Source organism: Astatotilapia calliptera, chromosome 2, assembly GCF_900246225.1.
Source record: "Astatotilapia calliptera chromosome 2, fAstCal1.2, whole genome shotgun sequence".
Taxonomy (NCBI): domain Eukaryota; kingdom Metazoa; phylum Chordata; class Actinopteri; order Cichliformes; family Cichlidae; genus Astatotilapia; species Astatotilapia calliptera.
The window spans coordinates 28,406,850-28,426,678 of NC_039303.1; the positions used below are offsets into that span (position 1 = coordinate 28,406,850).

The 19,829-nt window shown below is 40.0% G+C and overlaps 1 protein-coding gene across 1 annotated transcript; it reads left to right on the forward strand.

Moving 5' to 3' along the window:
- The first annotated feature begins 3,380 nt into the window (after window positions 1-3,380).
- On the forward strand, window positions 3,381-7,383 carry arl3l1 (ADP ribosylation factor like GTPase 3, like 1). Its single transcript, XM_026192331.1, has 6 exons — window positions 3,381-3,644; window positions 4,735-4,878; window positions 5,967-6,083; window positions 6,343-6,393; window positions 6,493-6,678; window positions 6,901-7,383. The coding sequence occupies exons 1-6, from the start codon at window positions 3,627-3,629 to the stop codon at window positions 6,946-6,948; spliced, it is 564 nt and encodes a 187-aa protein (XP_026048116.1). The 5' UTR covers window positions 3,381-3,626; the 3' UTR covers window positions 6,949-7,383.
- The last annotated feature ends 12,446 nt before the right edge of the window (window positions 7,384-19,829 follow it).

The window sequence follows — 19,829 nt, forward strand, 5'->3', positions numbered from 1 at the left end:
CTGTAAAGCATTTAGCTTTAGCAGTGTGTAACATGTTTTGGCAATGGTAGACCATTTAGCTGCACGGGAGCCCTTCAGAAAAAAATGAATACGATTTTGTGATGAGCAGCACTCTCTAGTGGCCACTGTTTGAATAAGTCACTGTTTAAAGTAATGCATGATTTCAGTAAAAGGCAGTAATGTATTTTTGAGGTGCCTTTTAAACTAAATCATTTTGGATTTATTCTTCCAAATTCTTAGAAAAGTTCATCTTAGTATGTGTCATAATAAACTGTGTGCACAGAGGCAGAGGGTAGTTTGCCTAAGTAAACCAATGTTTCCCTGATAACAGGCTATATTAGAGCACAGCTCCATCTCTCAGCATGTGTCCTTATGTTTTGGGTGTTTTGATCAGAGCTGAAGAAATCTCATCATTTTGACCTAAACGTCACTCAATGTTACATGAAAGCAGCAGCGGCGGCTTTACCGTCATCGTTGTCGTCACATGCACCTTCACAACAAACAGCTGCTTTGTTCATGCTATAATATTCCAGGGATGAATATATTTGCATTGCTATCAGTGTTTAGAATCAGTTTTGCCGTGCCTCTTCTGATGCAAAGACTATTCAGTTAAGCAAAGCAGAGCGGGTCATCACTCTGGTCTGTGTGTCAGAGGCAATCCAGGTAAGAGCATTACGTATTATATGTATAACTTTAAAAATATATTTAATGCTTTGTCTAAAAGTTTTAAAGTATTTCATTGCTATGAAACTTGTTCTTCCTATTTTTCTATATGCTCTTTTTTTTTTAGATATTAATGACATTAATTTCTCAGACTGTTCTTAACGGTTGTGAATCCAGTCTGTTCTAGTAGAGAATGGTTATCATTTATCTCATGCTTGGTTATCTCCTCTCTGGTAAGCACTCACCTACATTTATGTATATATGTCTATATTTTCTTGTTCTCTGTTTGTATATGTGCCAGTTTAGCTCTAAATAATTCGCTCTATATTCTGATATCGTAGCTGGTACTGACTGCCTGTGTTACTGTTGAGTTTTTGAAATGTACCATCACAGGGTAAACTATGGCAGATGGGGGAAAAGGAAAATTGTACATCTGGAAATGTCATGTCGCAGCTAATGTGCCTGAACATTGCCTGCCAATAAAATGCAAAATGAGATGCATTGGAAAAATGTTCCTGACGTTATTTTTTTTCATCTGTTTTTCTCATAGATACTTATGCGAAATGTGAAAACAGCACTTTGTGTAATGGTTAGTCCTCACTTTGTTTTTATTTGTTTTGTTTGTTTGTTTTTTATAAATCCTGTGAACTTGAATAGACTGCAACTGGTAGAGAGGTGTGATAACAGCCTAAGGTTGTGTCTGACACTAAAATGAAATATAAATTAAATATTGATAAGCTTTTTTTTTCTTTGATAATTGTGTATCTCTAAAATTAAATCTTTAAGAGTAAAGAAAGTCGACCAGATTACGTTTAAATTTCTTTTTTTTAATAATGCTGAATGTGACAGTGTTCATTCTTCTTCATTTTTTTTCTCTTTAGGAGCAACATTTAAACAATGCACTGAATGTAACATTTGAGAATACCTTTGTCTGAAGCAATGGATTATAACAGAGCACACTCTAATTACCTAACATTATTTATTGTTGCTTTCCTCGCTTTTCATGTTTACTCTGCCCATCAGATGAAGTGTTCATCAGCAGCGAGCCATCCAGCCCAAATGAGGGTGACGACGTCACTCTCACATGCAATGAAAAATGTGAAAATTCAACTGTGACTTTTCAGTGGAAGAAAAATAAGGCGGTCAAAGAAAAAGAAAATAATAAGACCTTTCTTATCCAAAGTGCCCTTTCAATTTCTGACATATACATCTGCTCAGTAAAGTGCTCCCGTTACTGTTGTGATTCTAAACCATACACACTGTCTGTAAAAAGTAAGTCCATCCATCTGTATACTTCTGTTATATGTTATGATTTTAGAAATGTGTATAATGGCATGCTATCAACAGCCCTTGATACCATGTGTCTTCACTTCCTGTGTATTTGTCTATGTGTGTGTCATTGTCCAGACAACACTGTGATCATCTTGGTGGTCTGTGGTGTTGCAGCTTTGGCCCTTGTTTTGATTATGGGACTGATTATGAAGTGTAAGCTGAAAAGAGACAGTGGTAAGAGCTCATTTTAAGATGTCTGTGGTATTAGACAACAATAAGAAAGAAAGAAAGAAAGAAAGAAAGAAAGAAAGAAAGAAAGAAAGAAAGAAAGAAAGAAAGAAGTTTTTCTAGTTTTAACTAACTTAACTATCATGATATGACTATCAATAAAATACAACAAATTTTGATGCTTATTATGAATGTCTGGGTGAAAACAGGCTGTTTTTGCCGCATTACAAGTAATTGTGCGAGGCTAAGCTAACAGGCTGGTGCCTTCAGTTACAACTTTGAACAATATCGTTGATGATCTTGAATCTATCTACACATCAGAACTCAGAATGACACATCTGACTGATTTGAATGCTCTCTCTCTGCAGATAAACACAGGGAGAGGGTGAGACAGAGACAGGCTGGACAGGCTGCTGGTGGGCCATATCCTGTCACACCCAGAGAGTCCTAAAAAGAAAACATTCTATCATATTTTGATATAATAAATTCTGATCTTATGCAACATAATATATATTTATCTTTTTGATATTTCAGACTTTTGAATGCTCACAAATTGAATAAATACTCTTTAATCTCTGTTTTTGAGTGCATGTGTGCGTGTTTAATCAGTTAAAGTCACACTTTTCCACAATGTAGCGTTGCATTTCTGTTAGTTTGCTCAGTTTAAAAAAAAAAGAACCTAGAAATGTTTTAATCCACACACAGGATTGGCATGCTCGCACTAATCCTGCTGAATGCTCCACTCACAGTGGCACACACTGCTCAGCTTTACAGTGGCTTGCATGTAATGGATATATGGGAGTGTAATGCTGTCTACTCCTATCCATGAGAGGGATGAATGTGGGATTTGAAGATTGACTTATGAACATAGTAATAGCGTTAGGTGCCTCGATTCAATGTCAGGATGCAATGATTTGAAGTTTAAGTGTTAAGCTCGGTCTTCATGCTGCCAGAGTGCCTGGCATTAGCAGTGTTTTGGGGGGGTTCCCCTCCCGGCCATATGGCAAAAACTTATTTATCCGCATGTATGAGTGGGTCAGGAAGGACTGTTTATTCAGTTTCCTTCTATAACAGGTGGCTAAGGGATAATCCAGGTAAAGCCACTGCAAAGTGGAGACGGAGGGATGGACAGAGGAAGGGGGAGGAGGGGGATGGGGTTGCTTTTGCATGGATGCCTAGGGCTAATTCTGGCCTCTTAATCCCAGTCCCATACGCCCTGCCTCTCTTCCTTCTTGTAACTCTACAGTTACATTGAGGAGCAGTTCATGTCCAGGTAGACATTACTATCACATAAACGCATCACGTAACCCACCCAGGTTTACTGAGAAGGAAGGGAAAAAGACAGAGGCTGCTGGTCCCTTTCCTGGATAGCTGGGTGACTGGATAGCTAACACACCTGTGTGTGAGCTTCACTGGAGAATGGAGCTGTAGCCCTCCAGCCACGCCACAGGAAACACACCAACATGGGAGAAGCTCAAAAGGTAGGTGACCTGATTTGGAGCAGCAAGACTTACAAACTCAAATGCTAACCTTATGAGTCTGCATAAAAAAGAGGTTTTACAAGTAGCTGTGACCTGAACAGTGGGCCATGAGACATAAAGTATTTTGCGGTTGTGTTGTGTGTCTTTGCAGCTCACAGACACGATGGATTATCTGAACTCCTTGTGTTAATACAGAACAGTAACTAAGATTTTACTCCTGAATCTCTTGGAATGGAATGGAATCTCTTTATTGTACAGTTAACCAGAAATGCAAATGAAATGTTGAAAACTATGGTGCCTGTAGTCAACAATATGGCAGCCTTGCTGCACTGTCTGCAGTTGTGCAACCCTGCAGACTAATCACATTAATGTACAGCTATATGAATGGAGCTATTTTTTACACCAGTGCTTCTCTAAATAAAGCAACACAGTGATCCTCACAGGGTGTCTGTGGTAGCAATACAGTCTTTTCAAAAACTGAGGAAGAAAAACAAGTAGGCCTCTGTGAGGGGAGCTTTGACCTCAAATCAGAAAGAGGTCAGTGGGATTTTGTTTTGAGAGGCTAAAGCTATTTTTGTCTATTCATGTAATTTTGTTTTTTGGATAGTAATAGTGTGATTAGTGTTGTTGTTTTTTATGAGAGAAACAATGCACCCAAGAAAAAAGGATGCATTGTACATAAGTATTTTCTGTTTGCCTCCAAAGGTTAGGGCTGGGACAAAATAATGTGACGGCTGCCATTTGGTTCCTGTTTTTCAGAAGGATTATGTAAAGACTACAGAGCTGAATTTTCACAAACTTCGTAAAAAAAAAAAGAAGAAAAAGGAGAAAAGGAATAAGCCATTAAACTTTAGTCTGGATTACTTTCTTTTAAATTACAAAGCAGTTCATTGGCCCAGGCTAAAGATGCACTCTCAGATTGTGTTTAGTTCTCAATAACCTGACTGTATTAATTACTCACATTTACATACAAAGTTGGCTGGCTTTATGCTTTAATTTAATTATTATTCAGCTCTGAGGGAGTCGATGCTTGACAGTTTCTTTGCCTTATTGCTCTGCCTGCCCCTCCTGCCCCCATGCCTCTCCACAGGGCTTACTCTCTGTCATAGAGAAACTGAAGGGATCCACAGAGCAGGAGGTCAGGATAGTGCTTCTAGGATTGGACAACGCTGGCAAGACCACCCTGCTGAAAAGCCTCGCCTCTGAGGATGTGAACACTATCACGCCAACGCAGGTGAGAGGAAGTTATGTGTTCAAAAAGCAGTGTGCATCCGCTCTATAACATTAGAACACATGCTGATCATTGTGTTTTCATCTCCTTGTTTAAATCAATTCAATTTTAACATAAACAGTCGATGCTCATTATTATATGTATATCAAGTGAAAAAAGGTCCGTCTGTGAGCAGTTTTCCATCAATACTTTGTTAATAAGCAGTTTACCATTAAAGCTCTTCTGAATACTAAATATAATGTAATAAATGTAATAAAATGTAATTAAAAATACAAAACATTGGAAGATGGTTTGTATTTTCATGATACTGTAGCCAAGCATCATAACAGGTGAGAGGATTGTGTCTAACCTTGCAATATCTGCTAAATCAGAGCACATTTGAAGTAATGAGACTCAGATGACCCTTGTTTTCCTGACCCACACAGTAAAATGCAATCATTGGCCTCACACCACACATGCTTTAACCAGATTTGTCAGATCACGCTGTTACACTGTTAAATAACCCTTCATCGCGAGATAAACTGTAGCCCGACATGACCTTGTTGATTTGCATGCTCTCCACACATTTTCTGAGAACATCCTGGTTGGCGTTATGACTGCTTCTCTCTCTCCTTTTCTCTTTTTTTTCTCTCATCTCCCTCTGATGTATTTATCTAAGCTCTAATGTCGTTATCTAATGACCTTGTATTACTCTACCGAGACAAGCCAACACTGAGTTGATGTACTGCCAGGTCCGGTACTGGGCAAGTGTGAAAGCTCATCAGACACCAGGGAGGGAGGACGCAGTCCAGTATGGCAATAGTCGACACAAAGCTAAATCAGACGTGACACATGAACACATACACTTACCTTGATCCTTCGAGTCTTATCCTCAGATTTGCTCCTCGGATGGCCCTCGGGATAAAGTTGTTATACAACTTTGCCAACTGAAACAGAGGTGTTGTGTTATGAAGAGCAACCATATCCTTATAAACAACTGAGTGTAACCACTGATCAAGTACAGTGACACTTCATGAATTACCTTATCAGGTGGAAACAGCTTTTAAATTGAAGGCAGGGCAGTGACTCTAGGTGCTGTGTTTTTTCTTAAGGGCTTCAACATAAAGAGTGTTGCCTCCCATGGGATGAAACTTAACGTTTGGGACATCGGAGGACAAAGAAAGATCAGGCCCTTCTGGAAAAAGTATCTGGAAAACACAGACTTGTTGGTGAGTAGGTCACTTTAAGCCATTTTAAATCAATAACACAGTAAAGTAGAGAGGTTTTATGTTATTTTAATATCTTTTTAACCCTCAGGACACTATCCCACATATAAGCAGAGATTAAACACTTCTTTAAGGATGTTTTGGACATGATGTGACCACATTCTTCTCTAGTATTTTTTAACAATAATTTCTTGCAGATAATAAAATGTAAACTTTCAGAAAATGTGGATGTGATAACACTGTAACATGTCTCTTCTTTTAGATTTATGTTATTGACAGTGCGGACAAGAAGCGTTTTGAAGAGACGGGGCTGGTGAGTGTCTAAACCCTTTTACTAACAGCCTTATTACTAACGGTAATGCTATTGTGCACAAAATAGAATCAAAAGTTGCACCTATGTGTGTATGTGCAGGAGCTGTCCGAGCTGACTGACGAGGAGAATTTGAAGGGCGTTCCGCTGCTCATCTTTGCCAATAAGCAGGATCTGGCCACAGCATCACCGGCCAGCGAGATCGCCGAGGGGCTCAACCTGCACACGTATCGGGACCGCGAGTGGCAGATTCAGGCCTGCTCTGCTGTTTCTGGCGAGGGAGTTCAGGTCAGACCTGACTTTGATTTATTGATTTCTCCCTCATATGGAATCTAATTGGCAACAAATGCTTTGCATGTCCCTCCTTTATTCACTGGGCCCACAATCAATTGAAACAGAGACCCTGTTTCTTTCAGTGAAGTCTTTAACGTGATTAATTTGATGGTTTTGTGTTGTTTTCCATGCTTCGATCGTTTGGATCATTTTCTTTTGTCTTCATTTCTCCATTAGGATGGGATGGACTGGATTTGTAACAACATTGTGAATAAGAAGAAGTGAATCATCATCCCAAGCAAAACCGATCGGAGTGAAACAGTGCAGAGATCACATAAGGGAATTTTTAAAAAATATATATGTTTCATGTAATATCTCCAGACTTCACTTATAACAGATTCAGCTCCCCTTACAGATTTAAAAAACAAGTTTATTTTTACAATTTCTGACATTTTTATGCAAAATTAGCCAATATAAAGACACATTTTAGCTCCAGTAAGTCAATTAGGCATACATTGGTCATTCTTCCGTCCTTAAAAAATATATTTTTGTTCCCTCTTTTATCCTCGTCTCTTCAAACTGTGTGCTTTCTTGGGGGAAGGAAAAGCTGAGTGTGTAGTTATGTAGTGGTCTGTCAGTTACACAAACACCAGCTCAGTGTGAGTGTAATGTATGTGTCATGAGATTTTTAACAAATAAAACAATTAGTCATTTCTGCCATTGTGTTTCCTTGTTTTCAAATCAAATGTAGCCATCAGTAATCAGATTGTCCAAGCACGAATGCATGCATGCACAGACAATAAAGGCATTTACGGGTCAGATAATAGCTGTCAGTGACAGAAACACACAAATGTGACTGTAAATCATCTCCTGAGTGACAAGAGGAACAATAACGAGCTGATCTGCCCCTGCTCAGCTGTCATCTTGCTTTTATTTCCACTCTACGATGACAAGCACTTACACCGTACAGTGAGTGAGGGGCTGATTGAAAAGCGAGAAGTTGGAGGGAAGAGGGTTTACAATTACACACTCACATTGCGTGGCAGAAGAAGATATCAAATCTTTGAGTCACAGCGGAACAACAGAGAGAAGGAAATTACACAGAGAGGGGTTGTCTACATTTTCGGCAGGGATTCTTTTTCTTCAGATGTTTTCTATGTTAATTCCAAGACTTTTGTATTAGCGTGCGACCTGTCTAGCTGCTCTAACGGTGGTGGTTGGTCATATGACACATCTCACATCCAGCTGTGAATGCACGGCATTCAAGCAGAAATGCATATAGTCTCATCTACTATTCAAGTTCTGTCTTGAGATGTGTTAAAAAAAAAGGTACTTCCTGAATCAGTTAATCTGTCCTGGTACTCGAGCAGTTACCCCTGTGGTCATTCTCCACATATTTGTCCTTTACGCTGACCTTGGTGTAAGCTAAGTCCTCTATTCAGCCATTTTGGCCCTGCTTTTGCTGCAGTTGGATTTAATGGATCTTTTCTTTCTATTGTTTGGAGCTGCAATTAGCCATCTGAAAGCACTCTAAAATCACATCAGCTGGCAGGCTTTACTCCGTGTGTTCTGCTCTGCATTAAATTATGCAAATTAATATCCCCCACCCACCCCTTTTTTTTGTTTTGTTTTTTTTAGTCTGACATTTTTGAGTAGTTCTGAAAAATTAAATGTATGTTTGTTTACTTGGTAAGTGTTAACAAAACGCTAGATGTTGGCTGATTAAGTGAGTCATCTCCATGGTGACTAATACTGGAGCAAGCCTTAAAACATTCAATGTCTTTTGAGGGAGCACAGCAGGGGTGTGTGGGACCAATTACAAGTTGTACTAAAGAACCTTATGGCAGTCTGAAAGGGACCAGACAGTGCAGGGGCTGGGAGGGCGTTGAGTTCTTTTCATGTACAGTCTTTGGTGGAGAAATGAGGTTTGCAATGGACTTTTCAGTGCTGCTTCTTTCGCCCACAGGTGGCAGCATTAGAGGGTCGGATCACTCTTGTGGCAGACGGGGAGTCCTCTATTTGCACATAAGTGATCTGACACTCTCTAATTCCTCTGATTTTGTTTGCTGTTTGAAAGGTCAAGTGTGATTGAGCATATGCTTTTATTGCTTTCTGTAAATACAAAATAAATTATGTATTTCATTCAGGTTACTGGGCAACAATTTAGTGGCTTTACCTCTGGATTGTTTAAAATGTAAAAATCTCCTAATTTCTATACAATAAAACGTGTTTTAATCTTAAAGAGACATGATGTCACTCTCATGCAAGTAGCCCCTAGGCAAGTGTTGCCATAGCAACCATCCCTGTTATCCCTGGTCCAGAAGCAGCTGCCGCTCTTCCTCGGTATAGCCCTTTCTCTCTCTCCCTTCCTTCATTTCTTTCATTTCCCCAAAGCTCGCCTTACCTCCTTTACCAAGGAAATCCTGAATCCTGCACAGAAACTGGACCACAACACTGCAACTACACACTGCAGGTAGGAATCAAAAAACTTTTTCTGTGTTTGGTTGTCTGTGTGTTCATTAACCTGCCAGTTTAAAAATACAGAACAGAAAGCTAATGTTTACATTTGAAAGGGTTAACAATTTACAAAATGTCATTACATTAATAGAGATTCAAAATAACTGTTTCTATTGCCAAATGTTGTCTTTTCAACAGGTTGGCTTATCACTGCATATACTGTATGCTTATCTTGCTTTTAAACTCCACTTGGATTCATTTTACGCTAGTTAAAATGTTTTGTTGTTTGTTTGTTGGTTTGTTTAAGGCCACAACAAAACCTTCCAAAACCCACTGACGGAACATATCCATCATGCCAGAAGACGCCTACCTGTCTTCCATGAAGCCGCCCTTCCCAACACTCACTCCCCATCCCAGGTTTGACGCGAGCCCGACAGCTTTCAGCCTCCTGACCACCACAGCACTTCTGCCACGTGAGCGCTTTCACATAGAAGGATCCACCCTCCTGATTGTGGTCATTTTTTGCGTGGTCTTTGTCCTGCTCCTTTCAGCCTTTTTCTACGCCTTCTGCTTCCATTGCTCCATCAGTACGTCGCTTAAAGACTCGCATGCAGATAACGGATGCAGCCTAGATCATGAGGACGCCACATATAAGTGCAGCTCATCTGATAACCAGTCAGTAGGGAATGTTGTCTGACTGTGATGCCAGACCAAGATAATTGTCATGTGGTTGTGATTAAGCTTTCTTGGGAATTTCCTGCAGTAGCAGTGCAATGAAAGCATAATTCCAAAACAGTATTGTTAGTAGGATTCCTCCTAAGCTCACATGAGTTTAGGTAAGACGAATCCAAATGCACTTAAATGTCATAGATCCATAGCTATTGTGTCCAATAAAAATCTGTTGAATATATGTATAATATATGTGCACATGAGTCTGAATGCCACTGAATCACAAGAAAAACAATAATAAATGCATTGGCACCCAGCCCAGCAGCCATCGTGCTTTATTTTCACTGAGGTGACAGGTGATTTTATTGTGCCACTGCTGTGTGTTTCTAACAAATGAAAGAGAGAAAGGAGAAGGGACAGGGTGGGGGGAGAGAGGTTGTTTAAAGGGTGAATCAAGACATCACATTTGGATGCAGCAAAAACAAGGAGTGCAGGAAATTACTGAGCTTGTGTCTGGCTGGAAGACACAAGCTTACAGAGCTTTAGTGGCTGAAACTGAGACTTGTCTGTTCAGTCGTGAAGCAAATTAACACTAATAATAAAATCAATTTGTGCACTTTTGGAGCTTAATGAATTATTTCCATATTGGAAATTCAACACCACATGAGGTCACTAGTAATTCTGAGCATTACAGCTTATATACAGACATCAACACAAGATGATCTTCATTATCTGTCATTTATAGGCTAATATTCAGCATTCTGAATTCTACGTGACTGCATTTTAGCTTCGATTGCATTACTATCTTATGATTCATGATAAAGAGCACATGGCACTTTTGGAGCAGCGGGAACCACAGTGTCGTCTCTGTCCTCTGACCCACGCGAGTCCCAATCAAGGTGAGAGTCCTGGAGACCATCATTATAGTAAGACTGGAGAAGGAAGACGTTATTTAATCATCCTAATAACAAAACAGCAAGGTTGACTCAACTGTGTATATATGAAAAGCAAAAGAAAAAAATCTTTTTATTTAATTCAGCAATTTAAAAATTCCTGCACCACAGTTTTTCTCTCAACTCATGAACAGTTATCTCCTCCATCCTGCTTTCCTTCAACGAGTCCCCAGAAAATGGCCTGAAATCTCCATTTTCATACGATGAGAGCGAACATACTTGACATCATCCTTGTCTTCCCCTGGTACCAGTGGGAAAACCTGAGCGCAGAGACAGAAAGAGCCTCGAGGAATCAGAGATAATGACTGTGGCAATAAAGCAAATGAGAGTGCGCACCATTCAAGCGTGTCTCAGCCGAACCTTTACCGGTCCCTGCTCATCCCCTGTGGCCTCAGGGTCCAATATGGTGGCCTTGCTGATGGCTTTACTGATGGTCCTTGTCTCAAACTGAGGACACGCTGCCTGAGCATTACAATGCTTGTCCATTTTGCCTTTCAGCCACTATGTTTCTATTTCAACATTGCCTTGTAAATGTACAAAGGGAAGAAAAAAGAAGAGAAATTTGATGGTTTTTGTTGTTTTTTGGGGGGGGGTTCTACCATAAATGTACCTAACATACAAACTTATATTCAAAGACAGAGATTCACAGGCACAATTTCTGCTTTGGAAGTGAAATGGCAGCTGCCAGATTCTTAGTTCCCTGATGAAAAATGAATTGCTGTTGCTTTCTTGAGATTGGTGTGTGTAATCAGGTGCCTCAGAAACCTCTGGGAGTCACTTTGCCGGTATTATCGCTGAATGTACAGCCTCAAAGTCGGGCTCACTGATAAAGCAGTAAATCAAGAAGCAAACTGCAATTACCAGCTGTGAATACTGAGTGTGCTGACTCCCCAGAGCCAAAACATTGTCAGTTATTATTATTTCATGTGTTTCTGAGGTTCATAAATGTTTATCCTTTCTGTTTGCTGGTAGGCATCCATTAACACAAATGAAACCCTCAGTCTTTGGGTCTCATAAGGCCTGTCCACAATATCCAGGCATGCCCGTTATACTTTTCTAAACATTCAGACTATTTAATACTGTTACGTCGTTGCCTCATCCTCTGTTTTTTGAGACCTGTGTTCTTATTTCTGTCATTTGCTACTTTAAACAATTTCTTGAGGTAAATTGTATTGAATTGATTTAAACTATGATGCGTATTTGTTCCACAGCAATAGATAATTGATTACATGTTTCTGTAATGGCTCGTTATGCGCAACAAATGAAGTAGGTGTCGTTGCTATGGGGAGAGTTTTGATCGCTGACCTTGATGCTAACGATGCCCCTCCTTTCAGACATGAGGTGGCTTCCTTTCAGGTGCTTGTAGGAGGCACTGCTTCGCTGAATGTGCAGCTCCTGATTGACAGAGTCATCAGTCCCCAGAAAATCCCCCAAATTACCAACAATAACTAAATAAAGACATTCTGACTATACATACATACTGAGCAAGGAACATTTCCACACTGACAAGTTGTGGGACTGGTACAGTCTAAACCTGATTTGTGTATTTTTTTTCAGTTATTATTATCATGCACAGACTTTTATTTTTGTGGATCTTTTTTTTGCAAGAGTTGGCTAGCAACAATCCACCATGACTGAGACACCTGCAGTGATGAATAGCTTCTAGCCAATGACCCATTTCCAGTTGCTTGTCATACATTCATTAAAGCATTCTTTAGAAAGCTGTGCGGTGTATGTAAGAGGGATTCTATCGCCTCTCCCTTAATTTTCCAATAATATTTCCTTTAACTACCCTAAGCGTCCTAAAATTAATAAATAAATATGTCTACTACCATAATTAATATTACAGAATTTCTTTATTTTAAGTTAGCATAACTTGTATTAAATTGTATTTGATTGTTGTCACCGGAGTTTACGCAGCTTCTACCCACCAAGAAAAAATGGTATGTTTTTGCTGTTAGATTGGTCTTTGAGGTGATCTATGGAGTGCATCATGTCTAAGGCCATGTCACAGCAACTACCGTGTCTGCATCTCCACTGTACTCAACCTGCATAATAAAGGACAAGTGTTCTTACCCAAACACACTTGGGTATAAAGTGCTTTACAATAAGAAAGAAAAAAGTTAAAGATGTGTTGTGTCACACTGAGCGTGTCAAATAGGGTGTACATGGTGTTGAGCATGGAGACCACCTGCCTCAGTGTGATGTGGCTACAAATGCGAGTAAATCCCTGCATCACTGAAGAGGAAGGTCACATCACGGAAAACCTGGGAGAAAAGACACAAAGTGTCTGGGAACTCTTCACAATATAAACAGCTCAGTTTATGCTTTAGTAAATGCTAGATTGGAGATGTAATGAAAAAAAAATTTGACTTTTTTAAGTGCTTCATACATGCGTGTGAGTTAGAGTAAGTGCACAGAGCACACATGTCTCGGGGCCTTCTTCACTCCCTAGCGCAGCCACAGCAAATCATGCTGTTATGACAGCTACCCTCAGTACTCCCCTCTTCATTATAGATGGACCATTTTCTTTCATCTCAATTTCTTTTAGAGTTAATTAGAGCCAATTAAAGGCAAGTATTTAAGGGCAGCGTCTGTATCCTAATATTGATGAGGCAAACTGAGTCCGCTGAAGACATTGTAAAATTTATCAAAGTTATGCTGGTAATATATATTCACTTGCCTTTTTCTGTGGAAGAAGAAGAAACATTTCTTTGACATGGAGCCACATTTTTCACCAGAACATTTGTAAACAAATGACCTTTTATTACCTTCAAGGTTTCTTTCCCAGCATGTTGTACAAAGACAGTACCACCTGTGTGCAATAATAGTTAGCTTAGCTTGGTACAGACAGTAGAAAAACAGCATTTTCTAACAGCCGAAGTGTTCACAGCCAGCTCTCCTTTCTGCATCATCCTGTAAAGAAGGTCTTCAGTCTTCTTCATCTCATAGTCCAGCAACTTCACGCTCTCCTCCAGCTTACTCGACTGCCTTTGCTCCTGGTTTTCCCCAGTGAGAAGAAAGAGAGAAAAAGTATTAGTTTGTGCAAAAGGTTGGTAAACTGGTTCTGCTAGACTGAAAGCTGGGCTTTAGAGCAACTTTGCATAATACAGGTTGACAAGCGAGCCGATCACTCATACAGAATACAGCTGCACTTTAGCACCAAGTACCTGTATGAGAGCTCTCTTTAGCTCCTCTCACTGTTGTTGCGTTCCCTCCAGCACCAGGTCTCTGCTCGAGTCGTGCAGCCTCAGGTCGTTGATGTACAAGCCGGTCTTAAACATCACATTGAGGCTCTCCAACCTCCACATGCAGTGAAAGACAGTGGAGGTGGAAAAATACATTAATTAACAATGATAGTGGTAGTTATGTGTAATAAAATCAAATTATACTATCATTACTTATAAAATTATAAAAACTGTGATCATGGGATGCATTATTATTTTTATTTTTTTCAGTTTCCTGCAACATTAATAATGTAAGCAGTGTGGTGTGGCATTTGATATTTCACTAGCTTTGTCAATACAGGGATAAGGGCATTTTGCTTGGAAAACAAAATGTTTTAGAAGAGGAGGGGGGTGTTTTTGTAATGTACTCAGTGGAAAACACTCTCAATTGCAAATGGGTTCCCATTAGGCTCACAAGAGCTGCACTGTCTGATTACAAGCTAATTAGCAGCTCATTTCATGCATGGTAAGTGCTGTTAGAATGGGCCTCTGATTTGATTCACTGCCCAGGCTTTTATTTCTCACTCGTAATTCACTTTAGCTCTTGCTGCTTTTTAGAATGTTTTACTTTTCAACTGCAGCCTTTTAATAAAGTTCTCTTTCTGTGTGTGTGTGTGTGTGTGTGTGTGTGTGTGTGTGTGTGTGTGTGTGTGTGTGTGTGTGTGTGTGTGTGTGTGTGTGTGTGTGTGTCTTTGGAGGTGAACGTGAGGCTTTATACAGGGGTTCCCAGGAAGATGATGGACTCCCACTCTGGCATGTATCTCATTTGTCCTTTTAGTTTGAGGCAGCAGCTCCCATCACTCCAGCTCTCCATTGCATTAGCACTGTTACCGCCTAAAAGAGGGGCAATCAAACGGTGAGAAAGCAAACATTCAGAGAGGTGTTTTAGGTTAGATTTTAACTGTAGATACTCAGCAGTACATTTCAGCGGGGGATAATGGTTTGCACACTGTGATAACAATGTCATCTTAATTTAATGGACTTAGCATTTTTTAAAAGAGTAGTTTGACATTTGGGGAAGTAGTTTTATTCATTTTCTTGATGGCAGTTTGATGAAAACAGATAATACCCTCATATCTGTGTGTTCAGAGTGAAGCTGGATACAACAGCTTGGCATAGGAAGCGCTAACTGAGAGAAAGCTTGCCTGACTCTGTCTCAGCTTTTGTTCTGGGCTGCCTTTGGACTTCAGAAACTTTCTACTGGCTCCAGTTTCATGTTGAAAAGAAAAGAAAGAGGTATTGAAAATATATATAAATATTTTGAAGAACCCAACGAGTCTCGCCATACATTTTTGCGAATAACAGAGAGGACTTGACCTTTATAATCATCTCCGATGACAGACTGGTAGGCCATGATCTCCACATGTACATCAGCAGAGCAGCTGACATTTTCATAGTCAGAATCTGCGGATAAACAAGCTGAAGCACTGAGACTCATGAACGTGTTTTACCCGGGCTTGGATCAGGTCAAATAAATTCAGTCAATTGAAAACATCAAAGAGTTGAATTTCTGCAACTGCAGGACCTCAAAAATTTGATTCCACTCTAGGTGAAATATTCATTCCCTTGCACAAGAACAGACAGTTTAACAGTTTAACTGCACACTTCTTTAAAAGAATGAAATTTAAATAGCCAGGCACTACTTTGTGTCTGACTACAGTATATCTGATTAAACCACAAGTCCTCTAAATCAGACACACACCCCTGTGACTGTTTACAAGCTTCGGTCTTGGTTTGATGGTTCCTCTCGCTTAGCTAGCTGCTTGAATATGATCTGAAACAGATTTTTGGGATTGGAGATTATCTGTTTACACAATACTAGATCAGTATTCTGAATAGCTCATATTTTAAAGACTACATTGTAATCTAACTAGTGTCTAGTCTGAACTTTATTTGCTGTTAACAAGAACATTGTTGCCGTCTGAAATTTCTCACCATGTTCCAAGTGAACTCCACAAGGGGGCGAGCCACCAAGAAGGTTTCATTGAACTTCTTTCCATCCAGATCAGGGAAGACTGTAGCCAGGCTCGAGCCAACATTTTGCACCACCATGTCCTAAATCATTTAAAGGATCAGTGAGTGTGTCTTCATTTCATTCCAGACTGCCAGCGGTTATATAAAGAGGGGGCAATTTAAAATAATTACCTGTCTGTTAAAGGGGAAGACCTCAAAGAAGAAGTCAGAAGTAATGGGAAAGGTTTTCTGCTTTTCCTCATCCTCTTTCATGATGTGCCGGTAGGCTGAGTTATCAAAGTTCAGCCTGTGTAGTGAAGCAGATGAGTGCTTCTTTTAAAAGTTTAAAGTTAAGTTTTCAAAAAACTGTGTTGAAAGAAGCATGAAGATCTTAACTTTAGAAAAAGGCAGCGGGGCATGAGGATTTGGTAACCACTGATTTCATGTTTTTATATTATATCTTAACTGTCACTTCCAAAATACATGCAGAAAAAAAAAAGTATCCAGTTGCAATAAATGAAAATAAAGAGTTCTTCCCACCACTTGATCTTCTGTGTTTTTCTCTGTTTCCACACCTCATGGTAACATGGGAGTAGTCCCCAGTCATCTGCTCACAGAGCACCTCCACATGGATGTCAGTGTCATAAAATTGTTTCCACATCTGCCTCAGCTGACCCCTAGCAAAGTGTCCTATCGCTTACTCCTGCAGGGGACAGACAAAGAAAATCTAATGTCTTTCTAAAGAGATTAACCATGCAGCATTTCCTTGTCTCTACTCCAGCTTTTATGTCTGTTATGTCTCCTGTCTGCCCCAGCCCAACGCTGCAGTCAGTCCCCAACCACCTCCCCACCCCTGCTGTAGCAGACCTGTAGTGGAGGGTCACTCCTCCTCCTGGCAGAAGAAGGTCGGCGGCTGCACCTTGGGGTAGCAGGTATTCGTGAAAGTTATCAAGGCCATTGACAAAGTCACGTATGTGTCGGCACAGCACTTGGATGGAGAGAGAATGACTTTGGAAACCCTTTGTAATGTGCCCTGCAACAAAGCGTGTAATCCCTTTGTAAGTAACTGGAAATTCATTGTATTTTATTTGAATTTTAATGTAATTATATTTACCTACAAATACTTTAAGGTAGGTACACTAGAATAAGGGGGTGACAAGTCAGGTTTTTCTGGAAACAAATTAGAGTGTAATTACATTTAAGTACATTCTAGGTTGTTTTAAGTGATGCATAATTTCATGGTAATTTTGCTGAAAAACAAGATTTCCTCATCGTACATCATAAGTAAGCTGTAATTCTCAGAGCACAGGCCGTATTATGGACTGGATTAATTTAGCCTTTTTACATCTTTATTTTTTTAGCTTTATTTAATCCTGACTATGTTGATGTGCATGATGGATTGTCCCTTTATCATATGAATATAAACCCTCTGAGGATTGTTCTCCCTCACCGCCTTACAAGAAAAAACAAATCATCAAAGTTGCATCCCTAAATAATCGTAAAATGATGAAACAAAGCCTAACTTTTTTTTCTTCCTTTCACCATCACTGTTCTGAATCCCTACTACATCTCTACCATAAGGTGGGGAAAAATCTAAAGAGCTGATAAAATACAGTGAAATGCAATTTAACTACAGAGAAATTACACCTTTAGTCACATGTTACTCTGACTTTTTTAATAAAGTAATCATACAGGGACAAAGTCATTTAAGATGTTTAATGCAGAATATTTCATCCATTTTAAAAATAATCCAATCTGATGTTATTTCATCTTATCTCTGAATATCTTTCATTTACAGTCCATGTTTTAGTCCGCCAGCTATATCTAAGTGTTATTAGTCCTTTATTGCAGTTACACAAGCTATTCCAAACCCACCGATATCTTCTGGATATGGAAGAAGCTGCATGGTATTACACTCATGTAACACCCACTAGCAGAACAACAGCCGTGACAGTTTTGTCATCTGTATCTTTTCTCACCTCAAGGATCCTGTCATAACCATATTTCTCAACAAAACCCAGGAAGCAGACACCCCAGGAGTTCATCAGCCTCTTGTGGGGTGTTGCTGTCACTCTACATGCTGCCTTTGCAATCCGGGGAATGAAACTCTCAATATAGACCTGCAAATGCAAACGCTCTGACTTAGGTGAAGAAGCTGTTCTGGCCTGTTGACTATGACCTTTCAGACAAAAGTGACAGAGCAATGAGTAAAAGTGCTATCATGTTGACTTGGATGCAGTCACACACTACAGACCTAAAATATATTATTAGTCCATGGATGACTATAAAGCATAAAGCCATGCCAGTGTACCCACCTGACATCTGCTCTCTCTGACCAGCTTCCACACATCGTCTCCGTAAGACTCCTTGATGAAGTCATGACTCTCACACAGAAGCCCATACATTATTTCTCACTGGATTGAAGCTCAGACTGACTAGCACTATATAGCAAGACGCCTCCCCAGCTGACTGACTTGCAACAGTCCTCCCCAAGGCACCTGCAAGCGATAAGAAAAGTTCAGAATGATGACTTTTTCAGGGCTGCAAGCTGAATATTAATGCATTTAGCTTTTAGCGGGAAGCTATAAAAAGACGTGTACTTATACTGCTGCTTTTGCTTTCTCCAGCTCTTCACTCTGCCAATAAGGATTCATCTGAAGGCCAGCGGGGCAAACGATTTTAAAGGCGCCCTAATTGCACAAAACCCTTGAGTCTGAATGGGACTCTTTTGTTCTTGTGTCAGCTGTCAGTGCCTGGTGGCTGTGCACCTCTCGATGTGACACAAACTCCCTGCGGAAGACGCCTCTCGAACACAGATGAGACCAATTTGAGAAACTTCTGCCTTCATTTTATCATCCTCTTGTTTGCAATAAAATTATCAATGCACAAAATCTGAATGTGTATGTGTGTGTTATTTATTTATTACTTTATCTAGCTCAGAGTAGACTTGAGTTATGAACTGTTTTCACTGTTCCCGACATGTGACTGAACCACACAAAGCAGATTTATTTTTTCTTTTAATGTTTAAACCTTTATGAGGGGGTTTTTCTTTTTAAAAAAAGCAAAATTGCTTTTTCTACTAAACAAACACTCTTAAATAAACCTTTAATGGGCAGAAACTCTTCAGCTTTTATTGTTTGTTTGCAGCTGATTTTCTGTGACTCGGGATGACTTCACATTTTCTTTCAGGCTGGGAGGCTTCCCACTGGGAGATAGTGGTATTGTGGAGCAGGGCAGGTGCAAAATCGATATCCAATCTCAGCAGGGATAAAGAAAATGGTTTTCCCCCCCTCCAGACTCCTGCTGAGCTCAATGAATCAATTTGGGGGGGGGGAAGAAAAACTGCATGATAAAATTAACTTTAGTTCAAAAAGGGCATCCAAAAATAAAGTTAAAGGTCATTACGCATTGTGCAAGGCAAAAAGTATTTATGCAGAAGTCACTATTGGAGTTTCTCTGCAGTTGGTAAACCAACAAATAAATTAAATCCAGATAGTAAAAGTATTGCATGGTTGCTTACTGTGATCATTTACACAGCCGAATAACTCAGCTAAAGATCTCCCACCTCTAGAAACTCAAAGAACAACCAAACTAGATTCAGAGCCACAACCTCGGATCAGTCCTGAAGCTCTTTCTCCAAAACCGCGTTCTAGTGTCCAAGTTTGCAACGGGGGAGGCTGGGGGCTTGGCCTCAGTGCGCAAGTGTCTGGACAGCTGCTGTCATCAAACACACACGCTGAAGGGATCCGATTTTTATCATCACAGAAGCTTGAGGTCAGGATGTAAATCTTTGTGCTCGTCCCTTTCCCTAAATCGCTAGTGCCACCCCTCCTCCTCAAATACTCCCTCGATCCATCCTCGCCCTCTTACCCCTCTGCTAAAATAAACTCAGTGAGGTAAGCACTGG